Source organism: Mauremys reevesii, linkage group 10 (assembly GCF_016161935.1).
Source record: "Mauremys reevesii isolate NIE-2019 linkage group 10, ASM1616193v1, whole genome shotgun sequence".
NCBI classification, from domain to species: Eukaryota; Metazoa; Chordata; order Testudines; family Geoemydidae; genus Mauremys; species Mauremys reevesii.
In genome coordinates, this window is record NC_052632.1 from 56,324,487 (window position 1) to 56,343,730 (window position 19,244).

Below are 19,244 nucleotides of genomic sequence, written 5' to 3' on the forward strand. Positions count from 1 at the left end.
TGGCAGACCAGATGGGAAATCACACATCCTTCTCTCCTTGGCAGACCTGTTCTCCCTGTTCTAGTCAGACTTCCGGGCCAAAGAGATTTAGATGGGTTCAGAGAAACACCAGAACTTTTGGATGATGCTCCAGTCTGAACATTGTGAGGTTCACTGAGACTAAGTTATGCGCTCCTGGATGATCATAAATGAAAGAAGCTTCTGAGTAACTTTGGCCACTATATCAACTTCATTTGTCAAACACCGTGGGGCATTAATAGAAGAACCAAGATTAATCTCCAGCAAGGAGCTATTAAAGAAAAGGATTTGTTCTAGAAATGGAGCTGAAAGAGCATTTACTTCCCACTGACTTCAGATAGAAATCTGCCTTACAGCACTGCCCCAGAAAGCAGGTGGCATACACCAGGCCGGTCAATTAAGTAGGTCAAAAAGGCCTATGGAACTAAGAGCGTGTTGGTAATGGTGGAAGTCACTGAGTCAGGGCAGATGCTTGCCAGAGTAGGTCCCAAGGACCGTTTCCTGGTGCCCCATTTGCTCACATTCCAAACATGCTGGAGTAGGGCAGAAGAAAAGGTGAGGTATCATGTATGGACATGGAACAGCTACTTTTGGAAAACCCTGCTGGAAATCCGGGTAGTTATTTGACAAAGAAACACTGCACATAAAAAATTGATTCGCTCACACCGTGAATTTCCCATCCTTTCATCAATACTACCAGACCTTCAACTATAATTGAAGGCCACAGCCTGTTTACATCTCTCCTGAAAGGCAGAGAAAGTGAAATGTACAGTGCTATATAAGTGCTAAGCAAAAAGAACCAACAAACACAGCCACTGCAAATCAAATCCATATTTATTAACCTAGAATGCTACTTCCACAAAGCAAGTACAGTAAAATGTTAGTAATTTAACAGACTTCTGAAGGTACAGTTGTATAGAACTAGTGGTGCTAAATTGCTGTCTGGTAGCTCAGAGAAGCCAATCGCTCATTTAATCAGCCACGTGACACAACACAGTTATAATCTAGACAAGGAAACAAATGCAAGAAGCAATTTACCTTATAGTTAAGCAGTGTAAATAATATAAGAAAGTAACTGTAGGATATTATGAGCGGGAATGAAAGCAGATTGCAAAAGGAGAGGCCTCACCATGGTCCTGTGTGTGTCTGTGTGTGCAAGTGCTTGGGGAGGGAAACAGGTCATTGCCCTGAATAAATTTGTTTCTTTATCTGACTTTTCCCTAACTGAAAAAGTCAATAAGGTTCCATTTGGGTAAGAGTTTTGAGCAAACATTCAGGACTTTATTATCTCATTTAGCCAGGTTGCCCACACCTATAGTTACTTGTGAGCTGCTGGTCAAGGTAACAGAAATTTCATTGTTACCATATACTCAGTGGCAGACAATACAGGAATTACTTCCAAGGGTAGCACAATATCGAACATCTTTGGTTACAATGATAGTAAAATAGCAAAGAAAAGAATCTTAAGATTCGGCCATTGGGTAACAGAATAGTAACTTATAGATTGTGCAGCACTGGGGTCTGCACAGTGGTTTTCTTCACCCAGGTCCCTCTCCAAGAAACATGATCTGTTCTGTGCATTGTGTGGCATATCTTATTCAGAGCATAGGCAGCATGTCAAACCAGTCTGAAAAATAGGTCTGAATGATGATCTCATCTGGTCCATGAACTGGGCCGGCTCCAGGCACCAGCATTCCAAGCTGGTGCTTGGGGCGGCAATCTTCAAGGGGCGGCAGTCCCTGTTGTTTTGCCCCCAAGCAGCGCGCCGAATTGCCGCTGCAGACGGCGGGGGCAGTCCATGTGCCCTTAGGGCGGCATGTGCGTTTCCGCAGTGGTGGCAATTTGGCAGCAGCTTCTATATTTAGCTGTCCGTGGTGGCTTCAGCTAAACATAGAAGCTGCTACCGAATTGCTGCCGCCGCGGAAACGCGCCTGCCTCCTTACGGGCACATGGACTGCCCCTGCCACGGTGGCAATTTGGTGCGCTGCTTGGGGCGGCAAAAACTGTAGAGCCGGCCCATGAAGATATTCCAACATCATCATAATTTTATGGGTGCAGGACAGGGGCCCTTAGATAATAAGGTGAGAGCTGCCTAGGATAAACAAATTCATCCAACTCCACTGAAGCTGAAGATGATGTGTTCAAAGTCAGCAGAGTTATGAGAAGAATTGTGCCCTGTGTGTTCAGTTGTAATGGTAGCTCAGGAAGAAGAGTACATTAGGAACTCTTGTCACTGTAATAACCACTGGCACATTACAGTTTTGAAAATCTGCCAATAAAATCTCCATTGTGCTGCCAAAATAGCACTAGTCAGTGTCAGCGTGATTACAACTTGGCTACCAGAGCGGGTTTGCTCTATGTGTTGCAAGAGGAAATTTTGATTGAAAAGACTACTCCTATTGCATGATGAAACTGGAGCAGGTATTGCTTCAGGACTAACCAATCATAACTTTGTGTATGGGAAGTTCCAAGTTGATCATCTGTAACATACTGGCATTTTCAGTAGTAGTAGAGGAATCCCCCCAGTACTCCGACTGCCACGGCTGTGTTATGAGAGGAACATCCATCTGCGGAGAAAGATGTTGAACATGGCTTATATGGTGCCTGTACAAGATGACTTGTATTCCCCTTCTTCATTCCTTATGCATTTGAAAGACCAAGGAGGCTTACTGGTAAAATAACAGGACCGGGAGTCAGGACTCCTCTATTCTTTTCCCAGCGCAGCCACTGGCTTAGTGTTTGACCTTGGGCAAGCCAGTGGGGCTCTCTGTGGTCTAGTGTGCACAACTGTAAGAGGGGGACAATGCTACATTCCTACCTCACAGGACTATTGTGAGGCTAAACTAATATGTGTAAAGTGCTTTGAGATCCACAGAGGGAAATTCTTATGAAACTGCAAAGTATTATTAAGAATGTGAAATCCTTTGCATTTCTGTGTGAATGGCTTTAGTCAATGTGCCTATGTGCATTTGATAAATGGACAGGATTTCTGAATAGGATATGATCAGTTACAGGAAAAGCTAGCAACCAAGAGGATTAATATTGAAGTTTCTAGATGAGGAAAATAAAACGTATCATTTCTGGTGTCCTCAGGTGTTAGACACCCTACCCGTAGAATTAAAAAATTGTTCAGTTTGATTGCCACTGAATATCCTTCTCACTAGCCTTCTCACAGTCTTAAAAATGCTGACTTAGACACAATGGATGGTGTTTACTCCATTACCTCCTATATTTTTATCTACAGATCTTATATTCATCAAGTCTTTCAAATACACTTTTCTTGACACTTATGTAGTGAGGTGATATAGAATATCACTTTGAGTACTAGTTATTTGTCACTTTCTACTCATGCTGTGGGGATTGTCACTTAACTCACCTACTTCTGCTCCTTAATTGTCACAGGGTATGTCTACACTATGGGATTATTCCAATTTTACAGAAACCGTTTTTTGGAAACAGATTGTATAAAGTCGAGTGCATGTGGCCACACTAAGCACATTAATTCGGCGGTGTGCATCCACGTACTGAGGCTAGCATTGATTTCTGGAGTGTTGCACTGTGGGTAGCTATCCCATAGCTATCCTATAGTTTCCACAATCTCCCCCGCCCATTGGAATTCTGGGTTGAGATCCCAATGTATGATGGGGCAAAAACGGTGTCGCAGGTGATTTGGGGTAAATGTCATCAGTCAGTCCTCCCTCCGTGAAAGCAATGTCAGACAATCATTTCGCACCCTTTTCCCTGGATTGCCCGGGCAGACACCATAGCACGGCAACCATGGAGCCCGTTCAGCCTTTTTTCACTGTTACCGTATGTCTATTGGATGTTGCTAACAGACACGGTACTGCAGCGCTACACAGCAGCATTCCCTTGCCTTTTGCAAGTTAGCAAAGACGGTTACCAGCCATACTGTACTGTCTGCTGCTTTGCAAGTTGACAATGACGGTTACCAGCCATACTGTACCGTCTGCTGCTATCATGGGTGCTCCTGGCCGGCCTCATGAGGTCGGCTGGGGGAGCATGGACAAAAATGGGAATGACTCTTCAGGTCATTCTCTTCTTTAAGTTTTGTCTAAAGGGAGAGTCAGTCCTGCCTAGAATATCAGGCAAGCCTACTAAAGAACCAGAGAGGCAAACGGCTGCTCCGGGTCAGAGCCCCAGACATCCCGCAGAAATGATGAGCTGCATGCCATTCTAGGGGGTGCCCCTGCAACAATGCCACCCATTGCTTCTCTCCTCTCCCACCCCTTCTGCGCTACTGTGGCAGTTATCCCCCTATTTGTGTGATGAAGTAATAAAGAATGCATGAATAAGAAACAACACTGACTTTATTGCCTCTGCAAGCAGAGATCAAAGGGGGGAGGGGAGGGCAGCCTCCAGCTGCTATGATATTCCAGGCAGGACTGAATCTCCATTAGACAAAGCTTAAAGAAGAAAATGACCTGGGATTCATTCCTATTTTTGCCCAGGTGCCTTTGGCTGACCTCATCGAGGCCAGCCAGGAGGGACGACAATGACGGATATCAGTCCTACTGTACCATCTGCCATCCGGAAGGGAAGGGAAGGGGATGCTGCTGTGTAGTGCTGCAGCACCGCATCTGCCGGCAGCATCCAGTAGACATACGGTGACATTGAAAAAAGGCGAGAAAGGATTTTTTCCCTTTGCTTTCATGGGGGTGGGGGGCAACGACATATACCCTGAACCACCTGTGACAATGTTTTTGACCCTTCAGGTTTTGGGACCTCAGCCAAGAATTCAAATGGTTTTTGGAGAGTGTGGGAACTGTGGGATAGCTACAGTCGTCAGTCACCCCTCCCTCCGTGAGCGTCCATTTCATTCTTTGGCTTTCTGGTACGCTTCTCTCAGCTCCTTAAGTTTCAGCACTGTGTCGAGTCCCTGTTGTGGCCTCTGTCCATCACAGCCTTGGAGATTTTTTTCAAATGTTTTGGCATTTCGTCTATTGGAACAGAGTTCTGATAGAACAGATTCATCTCCCCTTACAGAGATCAGATTCAGTATCTCCCGTACGGTCCATGCTGGAGCTCTTTTTTGATTCTGGGACTGCATGGTCACCTGTGCTGATCAGCGCTCCACGCTGGGCAATCAGAAAATGAAATTCAAAAGTTCACGGGGCTTTTCCTGTCTACCTGGCCAGCACATCCGAGTTCAGACTGCTGTCCAGAGCGGTCACAATGGTGCACTATGGGATAGGTCCCGGAGGCCAATACCGTTGAATTGCGGCCACACTAACCCTAATTCGAAATGACAATACTGATTTCAGCCCTACTCCCCTTGTCGGGGAGGAGTACAGATATCGATATTAAGAGCTCTTTATATAGAAATAAAGGGCTTCGTTGTGTGGACGGGTGCAGGGTTAATTTGGTTTAACGCTGCTAAATTCAAAATAAACTCATAGTGTAGACCAGGCCTTTGACTCATAGGACTGAAAGGGACTTCGAGAGGTCATCTAGTCCAGTCCCCTGCACTCTAGGCAGGACTAAGTATTATCTAGACCATCCCTGACAGGCGTTTGTCTAATCTGCTCTTAAAAATCTCCAATGATGGAGATTCCACAACCTTCCTAGGCAATTTATTTCAGCGCTTAACCACTCTGACAGGAAGTTTTTCCTACTGTCCAACCTAAACCTCCTTTGCTGCAATTTAAAGGACTCCCAGTCAGTCCAATAAAGAGTTTACAAGATGTCCCAGAGTATCTTATTCACATGACTACTTGTGACACTTCCTCTTTTTTGTGAACATTCTTGTGGGGGAGAAACAAAGTTGCTTATACCCATGGGGGAAACAAACAAAGGTGGCTGCAAATATCATAGAAGCAATTGCACTAATTGTGTCTGTGAACAGTCCTTGCAGCACACGTCCAGCTCCAATCACAATGAAGCTTATGGGGAGCCCAACACCTGAATGTTTTCATTAGCTTTACCTGCAAACACCTTCTCTCTTCTTTTAACTCTTCTCAGTAGTTGCTCTTGGTCTTTCACCCTGGAGGGGTGTTCAGAATTCTCACCTGAGAAATAGAAAGATTCCTTTGCATGAAAGATCTAGGGACACAGCAGGATTGTTCTTCTCTAGCATCAAACACATACATTCTCCTTGAATTATGTATTCCCTGACATGGCTTTTAAGCCACTTTTTCCCACCTTCCCCTCTTGAGGTGTCTTGAGAACACAGGTCCTGGGGAACAAATGCAGAAGAGTCCATTTAAAAGGATACCTTTTAAAGACCTGCTGAGGCCTTGTGCTGAATGTAAGATTTATTTGCATTGGCCTCGAGTGTGTAATGGTGCTTTACATACAAATAAAAGTCCGGGTTAAAGGTGTTGAGAGATTATCTTGCTGAAATGCCCTATATTTCCTGTATTTATGTTTCATATTAAAAAAAGTTTTATTTATTCTAGGCATTAGAATGAGTAAAAAGAGCTTAATTTCCCATGCCTTCACCTGATTCTGTGATCTGATCCAAAGTTCAATAGAGGCAATGGAAGTCCTTCCATTAGTTTTAGGTGAGGCCCCTGCTGTTTACTCCCCTTCTGAAGTCATCACTCTCTTGTTGGTGACATCACAATTGGTTGCTAAGCAGATGATTATAATGTCACAGAGGAATGTGATGTCAGGTGAGGAATATGCATCAGGAACATGTTAATGTCAAAAGAACCTATACGATCCAACAAAGTTCTTGAGCTGAATATGGCTCAGTGTTTGTAAGAGGCTTTGAACATGGAAAGGGATAAAGATTGTTCTTATTCCACTGGAGAACTATAGAACACATTTCAGACATAAAAAAAGTTCGGAGGCAGAGAGCAATGCTATGAAGCAGCACTTTGATTTGCACTGCATGCCTCACACTCTTGGATCAAGACCACTGCAACTTCTGATTTCAATGGACTAAGTCAAGAGATTCACTCACTGGGCTTCCCAAAGCATCCCTCCTCGGGCTTCTGCCATGTGAGAATGTTCTCCAGCCAGCTGGGTTTGTAGAAGTCAGAGAATCCAGACATACCACATAACATAACTGAGGGGGACATAAACCCACAATTCAGCAATCGAACACTACAGCATCTTTACAAGCTCAGCCTCCAGAAGGAAAGACACTCAAAAATCCTTGGCTAATAGGATCCATAATTCTGCCAGCCAGTCCTATTAGAAAGGTGGCAGTCTGACAACTTGTAAGTTCCTCTTCCTCCAGGAGGCCACCCATACAAATAAGAGATTGGGGCAGGAGAGGGATTGTGTAAACTATTAGATTAAATAGTTCAACTCCTGCCTAATGCAAAATTGTTCCTGACAGCATGTTTTCTACTGTCTTTTACCCTTTAGTTTTAAAAGTCCCAAGCAGTATGTCTCCTACCATTACAGCCAAAAACCTGTGCCCCAAACTTTCAAAGTTGGATAATGTGACAGAGTACTGGGCAAAGGGTTGCTGATTCAGCCCTTTGTCACCAGGGCTGGCTCTAACTTTTTTGCTGCCCCAAGCAAAAAAAAGAAAAAAAAAAGGCGCCACTCTGCTGTAACAACCCCCCCAAGCACTGCCCCACCAAAACAAAAACAACCCCCAAAGCACCACCCCGCCAAAACAAAAAAAAAACCCTGAGCACTGCTCCACCCTGCCAAACCAAAAAAACAAACAACCCCCACAAGCGCCGCCCTGCTGAAACAACCCCCCCGAGTTCCACCCCGCCAAAACATAAAAAAACCCCAAGCGCCGCCCTGCTGAAACAACCCCCCCGAGTTCTGCCCCGCTGAAACAAACAACAACCCCCTTGAGCATCGCCCCGCTGAAACAAAAAAAACCCTGAGCACCGCCCTGCCGAAACAAACAAAACCAAAAACAACAACAACAACAAAACATGAGTGCCGCCCCGCCAAAACAAAACAAACAAAAAACCTCACAATGCCGCCCCATCACCCCAAGATTGGCCGCCCCTTACAAGGTGCTGCCCCAAGCATGTGCCTGGTTGGCTGGTGCCTGGAGCCGGCCCTGTCTGTCACACCAGCTCCCAGTTAGGAGGATAAATTACAGTTGGCTAGGGCTAACTTGGCCCTTATTGGGGAAGCAAAGACAGATGCTGCCTAATTAGCCTGGGGCTATGTAAAAGCCTCATGGTAGGCAGCCAAGGGGAGAGGAAAGAAAGGGAAAATGCAGGGAGTGGAAGTAGTTTTCCCCCTTCCTCCTGCTTGCAGATGATGAAGGGCCAACTGTAAATGGTGAAACAGTGGTGGGAACAAGCCTGTGAATAAACTGCACCAGTGGATACTAATCTCAGAGTGATTTGGTGGATTTAGCAGAGGCAGAAGCCAATGAGGCCCTGCTACAGATGTCTAAAGATAGGCTTGTAAAATCATGGAGAGGCATCTCAGCAAGTGGTCTAATTTGTAGATGTGCAAAATGCACACTACAGTCATTGTATGCAACGTTGCTGTAGCCGTGTCAGGTCCCAGGATATTAGAGAGGCAAGGTGGCTGAGGTAATATCTTTTATTGGACCAATTTCTGTTGGTGAGAGAGACCAGCATTCCAGCTTACAAAGAGCTGAAGAAGAGAGCTTGTCTCTCTCGTTAACAGATGTTGGTCCAATAAAAGATATTACCCCACCCACCTTGTCTCACTAGATTCATTGTCAGACAGCAGCTCCCATTGGCTTCCATCTGACAATTTATTTAATACTATAGCTTTAGATGCATAAATCCCAGAGTTTAAAATATTGGCCTTCAAATTATAGTCACTGTATATAACAGAAGAACATGAGCTTATTCTAGTGTACATGTCATCCAGCTACAGTTAGTGAAGAGATGCAGAATGTAAGATACTAGTTAAATAACCCTTAATTATTAGGGTTGGAAGGGACCTCTGGAGATCATCTAGTCCAACCCCCTGCTCAAAGCAGGACCAATCCCCAACTGGCCCCCTCAAGAACTGAACTCACAACCCTGGGTTTAGCAGGTCAATGCTCAAACCACTGAGCTATCCCTGAAGCTTTACATGCAGTATGGTTAACTTTTTTAGCATAACTAATATTTTCTATACCCTTAGGTTAATGTTTCATCACTGCTTGGATAAATAGCTTGATTTTATTATCACAAGTCACAATATGCTCTGCTATTGCTTCATTGGGAATAGATTACATACTATTTTCCATGAAGATGTCTCGAGAGGAAAACTTGAACCCATTGCTTTCGATCACCAGATTTATTTTCATCATGCTAGCACAGAAAATATTCTTGTAATATTGGGCCCTCAGGAACAGATGATCCAAACAGCCTTTCTAGATATAGAAGAAAACCAGGGTATCATATTGCAATTTTTTTTTACTTTCACAGTGGAGTAGGGATGGTGAGATCTGATAGTTGTGATTGGCAGCTGCAGATATGATTTTGGACTTAAACACTATGAGATAAGATAATCTGAGCATCCCATTCATCAGGGAGTCATCTGCTTGGACTGTGGTCTCTCAATTTATTTAATCTGGGCATCTTTACTAATCCAAAGGGGACAGTGGGGGCACACTTTTCTGTAACCTGAAATGGTATAGCCATTGGAAGCACAGAGTGAGCATCAATCCATTGGCACATAATACTGACAGGTGAGATGATACCAGCTTGTTCTCCTGGCTATCACTCACAATGGTTGCCCAGTGCCTAATTACAGTTGTTTAAATACTGTATAGGTAAAAATACCAAACAATGAAGTCTTGAAAACTGAAGTGTTGAATGAACGATGGTAGTAATGGCAGTGGGGGCTGCCCCGGCCATCACGATGGCTGCTCTGCCAAGATTCCCACCATGGAGCTCCCTAGCACTGAGCCAAGATTCTTGAGGTAGACACTAGGGAGTGAAATTGCCTAATAATGTAGGTGGAAGGCCGAGCTGTGAGGTTAGGGGGGAAATATCTGATTAAAACATACAGGTGCTTTCCTTGGTGTCTTATGCAGACCTCCAGAATTCAGGGCAACTGTGTGTGAAGGGAGAGCCCCCTCACTGTGGTCTGGTTTATTTGTAACTCTAGACCCACCCCAACTTCACTCCTTTCCCTGCAATGCTCAAACCAAGTAATTTGACCATCTCTTGATTGGTTAGTTAATTTAAACCTCTGTTTCCTTAAGATCCACCCTGTGGTGCAGTATGCAGGGAGAATGGGTTTACTTCACTGGAGAAAAGGCTTCTTCATTCTTGCTGCTGGGAATTAAGTTTTTTCCCACCTCTCTTCCTTCTAATTTTTCCCACTGCTCATCTCTCTCTCTCTCTCATTATATTTTTATCACTAACCCCATTGCCTTTCCCCCCCAAATCCAGTGGGCCATGCTTTAGGGCTGGTTTTGGATTTAAAAATTGAGATAATTTAGTATGACAGTCCCATTTAGCAGGGAACCATCTGCTTGGACTGTGGTCTTTCAACATATTTCATCTGGTATTTTTAACTAGGCACTATGGCCAATTTCTGTGCCTAGGTTACAAACATAATCCTCTACACATTTGGTGGAATCCCATCCCTCTCTGCCACATTTTAAGCATCTTCTTGCTGTACATAATCCTCTAAAATGATCAGCTGCCTCATAGACAAAACACAGCAGTGGCTGAACTAGGTAACGTGTGGTTCCTGTTTGTCTCCAGACATACACAAATGAGTAACTGAACCAGGTTTCCTTCATCATCCAGGTCTAACTCTGCTATGAGTCTGTATTCCCTGGTCACCTCCCCCGCTCCACACCTGTCCTCTGCCAGACATGTCCCACTCAAGGTCCTCACCTCTCTTGCCTACATCCAGATACTCCCGCTTCAATTACATTGAAATGAAAATAATATTGGCTGTATTCACTCCAGAACTAAACAAATGTACTACCTTATAGTCTTTCCCTACTGGATCTTCCTCCTTTCCCTCTTAGCTGTTTCTAAAGTCCTTCATAGCTTCTTTCCTAAAGAAACAGATGTTTAATTTTCTGTCTGCAGCTGAAATCCAAAGTACCAATTTAAGCGGCCAATTTAGAATATGATGGTGTCTCCTGAACAAGTTTGTCCTGTTGCCTCCACACATCTAGTTTGTCCCACATAACTATATTTTGTATGTCAATTTCCTTCCTTCCATATTTCTCTCTGGAGTCATTGCTCCCAACCTTCCCCACCGTCCTGCATATCCAGGTTAGCCTTCTAACTTCCCCTTTCCAGCTCTGTTAGAACTGCAATCAACAAACACTCAGAAAGTCCACCCAGCCACGTCCCCATGTTGCATCATGTATATTTTTCCTGTGATAGATGCTAATCCTCAGGTAACAAAACTTGGCACTTACCATAGTTGCAAACATGAAGTAGAAAAGCTGATGTGACAGGGGGTAACCTGAGCATCCGAACTTTGTCATGATGTTCCTACAGGTTTTGGTGACAACACAGGGCTTGCCATTATCTTTCCTGTTGAACAAGCAAGAGAACAGTAATGAATAGCTCAAGTGTCTGAAGACAAGACTCCAGTAACTAAATGTAAAGGTGTACTCTCCTCTCAATGCATATGCAGAAGAATGGAACTCCTGTTCATCATTTTATGAATGCAAATGCAGGTTAAAGAGGAGGGAAGAAGTGCTCCGGAGAACAGAAGTGATCAAAGAATACCTCTTGATGAGGAATAAAACCTACCAAGTTCCTAGCAAATATGTAAAGCATTTATCACTCATGTCCTCTGTAAAACAACTGCTGCTGTCAAACACGGAGTAGGCAAGTGAGGAGTCTGTTTGGTTCCAAGAATGAGGAAGCATCCAAAAATTTGGTTCTAAAACTGGCTCAAATTCTGAAAGCAAATCAAAGAAGGAAACCCATAAATAATGAAGTAGTAGCAAGGGTGACACATTCCTTGTTATTCAACCTTACTGCCTTCTGCCTTGTATTAGCAATGGTAGAACATATTGTGGAGGGTTCTCCCTATGGCATGGGCATTCAGATACATCCCATATGCCTCCATTTAAAGATTTGTGCTTCTGATGAGCCAGTTACTGTGATATACTGTACCACAGAATCATGCATTCTCTTTATGTCCAAAGCAATGGGATCAAGGTTAGTCCTTAAAGTCAGTGATGGCCATATACAATGATAGGAATCTATGTGGAAGGATTTTGAACCATTATATCTGGGGATGCAATAAATCAATTGCAGAAAAACATCACTTTTGGTTTTTAACAATAGTTAAAAGGCCATGCACCTGACAGCTCAGAGATGACATAGCTAGGGAAGACATGATATAAGCAGTGGATTTAGTATAAGCAACTTCAAAGAAAGCTGTATTAGAATTTCCCAGAATAGTGAATTTCCCAAGGCCATAAAGTAAACCATTAGCGGAGCCAGGAACAGCACCCACAAGTTCAGACTCAGTTCCCTTTCTAACCACTAAACACCCTCCCTTCCTAAGTGTATACAGGAATATGATGCACAGCAGATGCCGTTGTCTCTGATTATTATTTGTTCCTATTCAGAAGCGATAGCACCTGCTTCATAAGGCAAAACAGATGGGGAAAACATTTCAGTATAAACACCTCCAGCCTAAATAATAAATGCCCTTTTGCACCACCTCACTGGAATTGGTACCACTTAGTTTTACCTTTGAAATACTCTGGGTCACTCTGCTCAAGAGAATGAGTTGCTTTTTCAATCAGAGAAGACAACTTCTTCACCAGCCTTTCAACTCGGGCCTGCTGAGATAGTAATTCATGTTCTGAGGCCCATTTCTCCAGGGCTTCTTTCAAATGAGCTGCAGAAAGAAAGACAGTGAGGTTTTGTGTATGATCATAGCCTTCAAGTGCTTTTGTATGTACAACAATAACCTGATCGAACTTTTGACAACGTCTCCACTTGGTTAGTGGGTTCTTCACCATAGAGTATTATCATACTGTAACTGTACTGTTTCCCTCAGGTGAATAGTCAGTTGGATCCACAAACCTATTCCTGCTACCTTAGGAGGAGAAGGGAGGAAACTAAAGCCATATAAAATGGTTGTGATGATCTCTTCAGGGCACTTAGATTCTGTAGTGAAAAGCATGATATTATTTGGCAGGTCTCAGCAGGTGTCACTGTTATACATAGTCTTGCAAGAGGGTTTTTGTGTGCGTGTGTGCAAGCAAATGTTCAGTCCTGGGAGGACAAGCTGTGTTCATTTTTAATAATCCATGATTCTGTGCAGAGGCAGTTGTCCTTGGAGAAGGAGTTGTGGGAGAATTTGCTTTCCAACTTGGGCTCTATTTAGAGTCAACTGTTGCTCCTTGGGAATCAAGCATTGGGGTTGGGTTTAGATTCCTGGAAGCAGGGATTACCCTGTGTGCTGTTTGACCACCTCTGTTCCAGGACTGCTATAGATGGGTAAATAAAACAAGTTACACTTAGAATATATTGAGAGTCCATATCACTGGTTTCTACTCCACTGGGAAGCTGATCTGAAAAGCCCCAGACATCCCCTACCATACGGAGGAGGGATGCTACTAACATCAAAACAGGACACTGGGTGTTTGAAAGTAGAGGCAACACTCTAAATGCTTAGACAGAGAGAGAAAGACAAACTGTTAATACTCTGTAACACATTCAAGGATTCATAGATAGGGCAGCCTAGAAGCACACTTGTTCCTTTGGTTGGAGCAGTGTCAAGGGTCAGAAAAGACATGGTAACATTGGGAGTATCTGAAGGAATTGCGTTAAGGCCCTATTGTCTAAATGCAACTTTAAGAGCGCCCTCATACTACAGCAACTAATTCCCCAGGAGTTGGTGACAGGCAGTGCCATCCATCAAAAGAACAATTGGTTTCATTTCTAGTCCCCCCGTGTCTCTCAATCCACACCCACCTGCAAGCCAGCTAATAGCAGAAGGGTAGCCCATTGCAATACCATCTTCCTGGGCAGAATGTCCTATGCACAGCTTCTGGATGAGTGATGGCCTGTGAGAAGAATCCGGACTTCCCAGACCCAGTGACAGCCACCAGAGAGATTTTAGGTCCATGACTGACAGGAAACATTAATGTCTCATATAGGGAAGGCAGTGTTGCCAGCTCTTGGGTTTTTTATTTTTAAAGCCTTGTCTCCTGGAGTCATGATATTACATGAGGCCCACAGAGCAGAAGGCAGGGAAAAAATGAAATAATATATATCACATAAAATCTCATGATTTTAAAGCCAAATCTTGTGATTTTTTTAAGGATTTGATTGACATTTTTTGAACACTTGGGGTTAGCATTGCTGGGAAAATAAGATGCCTCCAAACTCTCGTTTTCTGTGCTTCCTACAAAAGCCTTGACAAGGGTTAGGCTTCTGGTGTGCACAGCCCACTGCCTATCATGCTGATCCATACTGTCTCACAATTCACTTGTATTCCCTTGTCTGACTGTATCCATCTGTTGTCTTTTGTTTTATACTTGGCTTGTAAGCCCCTTTTGGGGCACAGCCCATAACCAAAAAGATGTGTTTGTACAGCACCTAGCACAACAGGATTATGGTTCATGTTGCCAATTTTTAAAAAAGGGCTACAAAGATGATCCTGGCAATTACAGGCTGGTAAGCCTGACTTCAGTACTGGGCAAACTGGTTGAAACTATAGTAAAGAACAAAATGGTCAGACACATAGATTAACATAATTTGTTGGGGAAGAGTCAACATGGTTTTTGTAAAGGGAAATCATGCCTCACCAATCTACCAGAATTCTTTGAGGGGGTCAACAAGCATGTGGAAAAGAGGGATCCAGTGGATACAGTAGTGTACTTAGATTTTCAGAAAGCCTTTAACAAGGTCCCTCACCATTGTCACCAAAGGCTTTTAAGCAAAGTAAGCTGCCATGGGATAAGAGGGAAGGTCCTCTCATGGACTGGTAACTAGTTAAAAGATAAGAAACAAAGAGTAGAAATAAATGGTCAGTTTTCAGAATGGATAGGGGTAAATAGTGGTGTCCCCCAGGGGACTGTACTGGGCCCAGTCCTATTCAATATGTTCATAAATGATGTAGAAAAAGGAGTAAACAGTGAGGTGGCAAAATTTGCAGATGATACAAAACTACTCAAGATAGTTAAGTCCCAGGCAGACTGTGAAGAGCTACAAACTTGAGTGACTGGGTAACAAAATGGCAGATGAAATTCAATGTTGATAAATGCAAAGTAATGCACATTGGAAAACATAATCCCAACTATACATATAAAATTATGGGGTCTAAATTAGCTGTTACCACTCAAGAAAGAGATCTTGGAGTCATTGTGGACAGTTCTCTGAAAACATCCACTCAATGTGCAGCGACAGTCAAAAAAGCTAACAGAATGTTGGGAATTATTAAGAAAGGGATAGATAATAAGACAGAAAATATCATATTGCCTCTATATAAATCCATGTGCAGATGTGGTCGCCCCATCTCAAAAAAGATATATTGGAATTGGAAAAGGTTCAGAAAACAGCAACAAAAATGATTAGGGGTATGGAACAGCTTCTGTATGAGGAGTGATTAATTAGACTGTGACTTTTCAGCTTGGAAAAGAGATGACTAAGAGGGGATTTGACAGAGGTCTATAAAATTATGATTGGTATGAAGAAAGTAAATAAGGAAGTGTTATTTACCCCTTCTCATAACACAAGAACTAGGAGTCACCAAATGAAATTAATAGGCAGCAGGTTTAAAACAAACAAAGGAAGTATTTTTTCACACAATGCACAGTCAACCTGTGGAACGTCTTGCCAGAGGATGTTGTGAGGGCCAAGACTATAACAGGGTTAAAAAAAGAATGAGATAAGTTCATGGAGGATAGGTCCATCAATAGCTATTAGCCAGGATAGGCAGGGATGGTTTGCCAGAAGCTGGGAATGGGTGACAGGGGATGGATCACCAGATAATTATGTGTTTTGTTAATTGCTCTGGGGCACCTGGCATTGGCTACTGTCAGTAGACAGGATACTGGGCTAGATGGACCTTTGGTCTGACCCAGTATGGCCACTCTTATGTTCTTATGACTAGGGCTCTTGGTGCTACGATAATACAAATAATAATAAAAAATAATAATAATGCCAACCAGCCTTAAACAAGAGATGGCTAGCCTTTGTTCGAGAAGCCATCACTTGACATTAATGTCCTCGCCAATTACTGCACCATCTCAAGGCTTTCCTTTTGGAGGAAGGCTATCCAGGCTGTGCTTGGGCAGATCTGGATTCTTCCAGTCAGATCCTTACCAATCTGGTTTAAGGTCTATTTATAATATGGAAATCGCTGTGCAGGTAAAAGATATGTTAATGGCTGCTTCTTGACCAGCGAGGCTGGATTAGCCAGACAAACTCCACATGGAAAAAAAGGAGGGTTTGTTAGTTGTCAAAAAAAATCTCTGCATTGCTCAAGGGCTCTCCCATGCCACTGATGCATATAGGGCCTGATCAAACAGTTGAAAAACGGTAAAAACCAGCTTAAATACACATATATAAGCTAACAGAATGAGGGTGTGCTGCCAACATTCCAACCCCTCTGGGCCATTACCAACCGTCTATTACCAATACACACCCTCATTCTGTTAGCCTATCTGTTCATATATAAATAACCCAGCGGGGTCAAACTTAACCTGTAACGATGGCAAAATGCATTTTTAATTAGGGTTTGACTGCAATCCCTACAAAAAACAAACATAAAATCACCTTTCTGTTTTTCTTCACTCTGTTTCAATGATTCTTTGTGACTTGCTTTTCTCCCTAAGCCCCCGACCTCCCCACACCTCTATGATCCTCCCTGATGACAGTTGGAACAGAACCACCCTCCTTGTCTGTTGTGTCTTCTTTTCCTGCACACTCTCCTCACTTTGTTCACTCCACCTACTCTGTAGCCCTCTCCTGGGTCTTGTGGTCCCACCTTTCCCCTCTTCTTTGCATCTCCTTCCCCTAGATTCTTCCATCTCTCCATTTGGCTTCCTTTCTCTTTTTGTTTCTTCACTGATCTGTTTTTCTTGTCTTTCCTTCCCCTTTTACTCTCCCACTCCCCTCCGCTCTCGCCTGTCTCCCCCCGCTTACTCCCGTCTGCAGCTGCTCAACTCTTGTGAGATCAAACAGCTGGAATCTTCTGCGGTGGAATAAAGTCTCAGAAATGTGGTCTCCTCATCAGAGCCAACAACAACAACAACAACAACAGTGGTGTGAATTAAACTAGCAGAAAGGTATTGAACCTGAGTTGCAAGGTGTGAATCTGGTTCTGAATTTCTCCATAATTCAGGTTTGTCTGGACCTGGGATTTTGGTATGACCCATTTGAGAGATGGCTCTGGATTTGGGATCCTTTTGCAAAGTTTTCCAAAGTTTTTTTTGTTTGTTTAGCTCCTGTTTTGGTTTGGAATCATCTCTAATTTTCATTAGATTCCCTCTGTAGACTTCTAGCTGGGGTAGTTCTACAGTTTGGGACCCCCTTATGGACCACTAATGAGACACCATAGCACTCTTCCACTAATGTGATCAACCAGTGGTTCTGCCATTAATCATCAGATCCTAGCCTCCTGCAGAAGACGGTTGGCACACATCCACAGGCATACAGCTGACACCTAGTCAGATTAGTCAACCAGATTAGCCACCTATCTGAAAATCCCTCCAACATACTGACAGCCTAGGGTATGGCATAAAGTCAGCATAGATAGCTCTACAACGTCTTCTCCTAGCCTCTGTCCTCCTACCCCTGGGAAAGTGGGTATTTGGGGAAAGGATCATGGCCAGAACACTGCTGAGCTCTGATTCCCAACCACCAGCATGGTCGTGGGGAAGCATTGCAGCTGGGTACAATATAGAGCAGTAATAATGGCTGCTTCAACTTGCCCTAGCCCTAGAATCTTGGAAGCATACAGGTTATGTTCATCTACCTGTGCCTCATCCCTGTGGGTCCTGCCAGAGAAGTATAATATCCAGTATCATCAAGTGGATGAAATATTCTTTCTTCTGCACATTTCACCCTATTTTCCCCCAAACATGACAAAAACAACCTGTGACACCTTTTAAAAATGACAATAATCTGTGATTCCCTAAGGATATCTGCTCAATACAAAGGGCAGCTGGAGCACTACTGCTTTCTTTAATATGAGAAATTAATCATTCCAAAATAATTTAAATGGGTGTAAATGTATAAATTTGAGAGCCCTTTAACGGTGCTAATCAGGAACCAAGGCTTGTTAATAAAAACAGTAATTTTAAAGGAGAGAGTTTCATATCAGTGTAGTATGAGATTTATAAAAGCAATTGAGTTACAGTACCTTGCAAAACATGAAATCCAAACACTGCATCTAGATTGACGTCCCTGTAGTTATTTTCCAGGAAGAAAGTTGCTTTCTCTACAGCAAAAATGATAATGCTCCTCGTATCAGCCTCACTTTTTGACAGATCAGACTTAAAGAGAAATATCAGCAGCAAAACCACAGGGATTGACATTTCTGCTTTGCTAGTTTGCTTGGAGAAGATTGTGCAACTCGGACACATCAGCTATTCACGGCTGTTCTTGTGCTGGGTGACTGGTAGTTTCCTCCTCCCAACTTAACTATTTAACTGAACTATGGTCTCAGTGAACATATGCCCTGGGCCAGTTCAAGCAGTCCTCACTCATGGGCATATCTCTGGTTCCTCTTAATGACTTGGAATTTTTTTTACTAGGTCAAAATCTGGTCCTCTAAGCTTTAACTCAGACCAAATTCTTATGGCCTGAGATCCATAGAAAGGAACAGAGGGTTTGATCTTGTATATGTGTGAGGAGAAGCACTGAGCAGTCTGTGCAGTTGATCATAGAAGACTGGAAGTGTGCAGCAACACATGCTGGAGGAAGTGCTGAGACATCAGACAGCTGCAGGAAGTGGACCATATTCTTGGCATTTTATGTAGCATGTCTGTGTGCTGCTGAAGAGCTGAGTATGTTCAGCTGATGGTTGTACTGTCGGTCAACAGAGAAGGATGGTCTTTCTCTATCTGCAACTAAAACTGACTACTTTCCTTGTCCCTCTGACTGGACTATTTGGTCTGCTAAGGCCACTTTCTGCCTCTGGAGAATTCCCCTTGCATAAAGGGACTCTTTGCCAGCATAAGGGGAAGGAGAGGGGTACCTGTGGTGTTTGGAGATGGGGGACATACAGGAGGGTATGTGATGGACTGAGCTGATCCCCCAACTGTTATAAGATGTTTGGATCTTATTTCAATGATGGAAGTTAGAGTAGTAGGGGGCCAACTCCAACTTCCAAAACGGCTGGGTGGATGAGGGATCAGCAAACTG

At 43.4% G+C, this 19,244-nt stretch overlaps 1 protein-coding gene across 4 annotated transcripts; it reads right to left on the reverse strand.

Annotated features, from left to right (window-relative positions):
• Nucleotides 1-888: 888 nt before the first annotated feature.
• C10H16orf89 (chromosome 10 C16orf89 homolog) lies at nucleotides 889-18,468 on the reverse strand. 4 transcript variants are annotated; one of them, XR_005585559.1, is made up of 9 exons: nucleotides 18,241-18,468; nucleotides 12,613-12,762; nucleotides 11,658-11,808; nucleotides 11,318-11,435; nucleotides 9,163-9,298; nucleotides 6,944-7,048; nucleotides 5,961-6,044; nucleotides 2,459-2,585; nucleotides 889-1,022 (listed from the first exon to the last, which is right to left on the reverse strand). XR_005585559.1 is itself a non-coding variant. In XM_039491999.1 (8 exons), the coding sequence occupies exons 1-8, from the start codon at nucleotides 18,461-18,463 to the stop codon at nucleotides 994-996; spliced, it is 996 nt and encodes a 331-aa protein (XP_039347933.1). In that variant the 5' UTR covers nucleotides 18,464-18,468; the 3' UTR covers nucleotides 891-993. The 4 variants fall into 4 exon arrangements, 3 of the variants coding, with proteins under 3 accessions (XP_039347933.1, XP_039347932.1, XP_039347934.1); XM_039491999.1 differs by lacking the exon at nucleotides 2,459-2,585 and having other exon boundaries at nucleotides 891-1,022; XM_039491998.1 differs by lacking the exon at nucleotides 889-1,022 and having other exon boundaries at nucleotides 2,001-2,585.
• Between the last annotated feature and the right edge of the window lie 776 nt (nucleotides 18,469-19,244).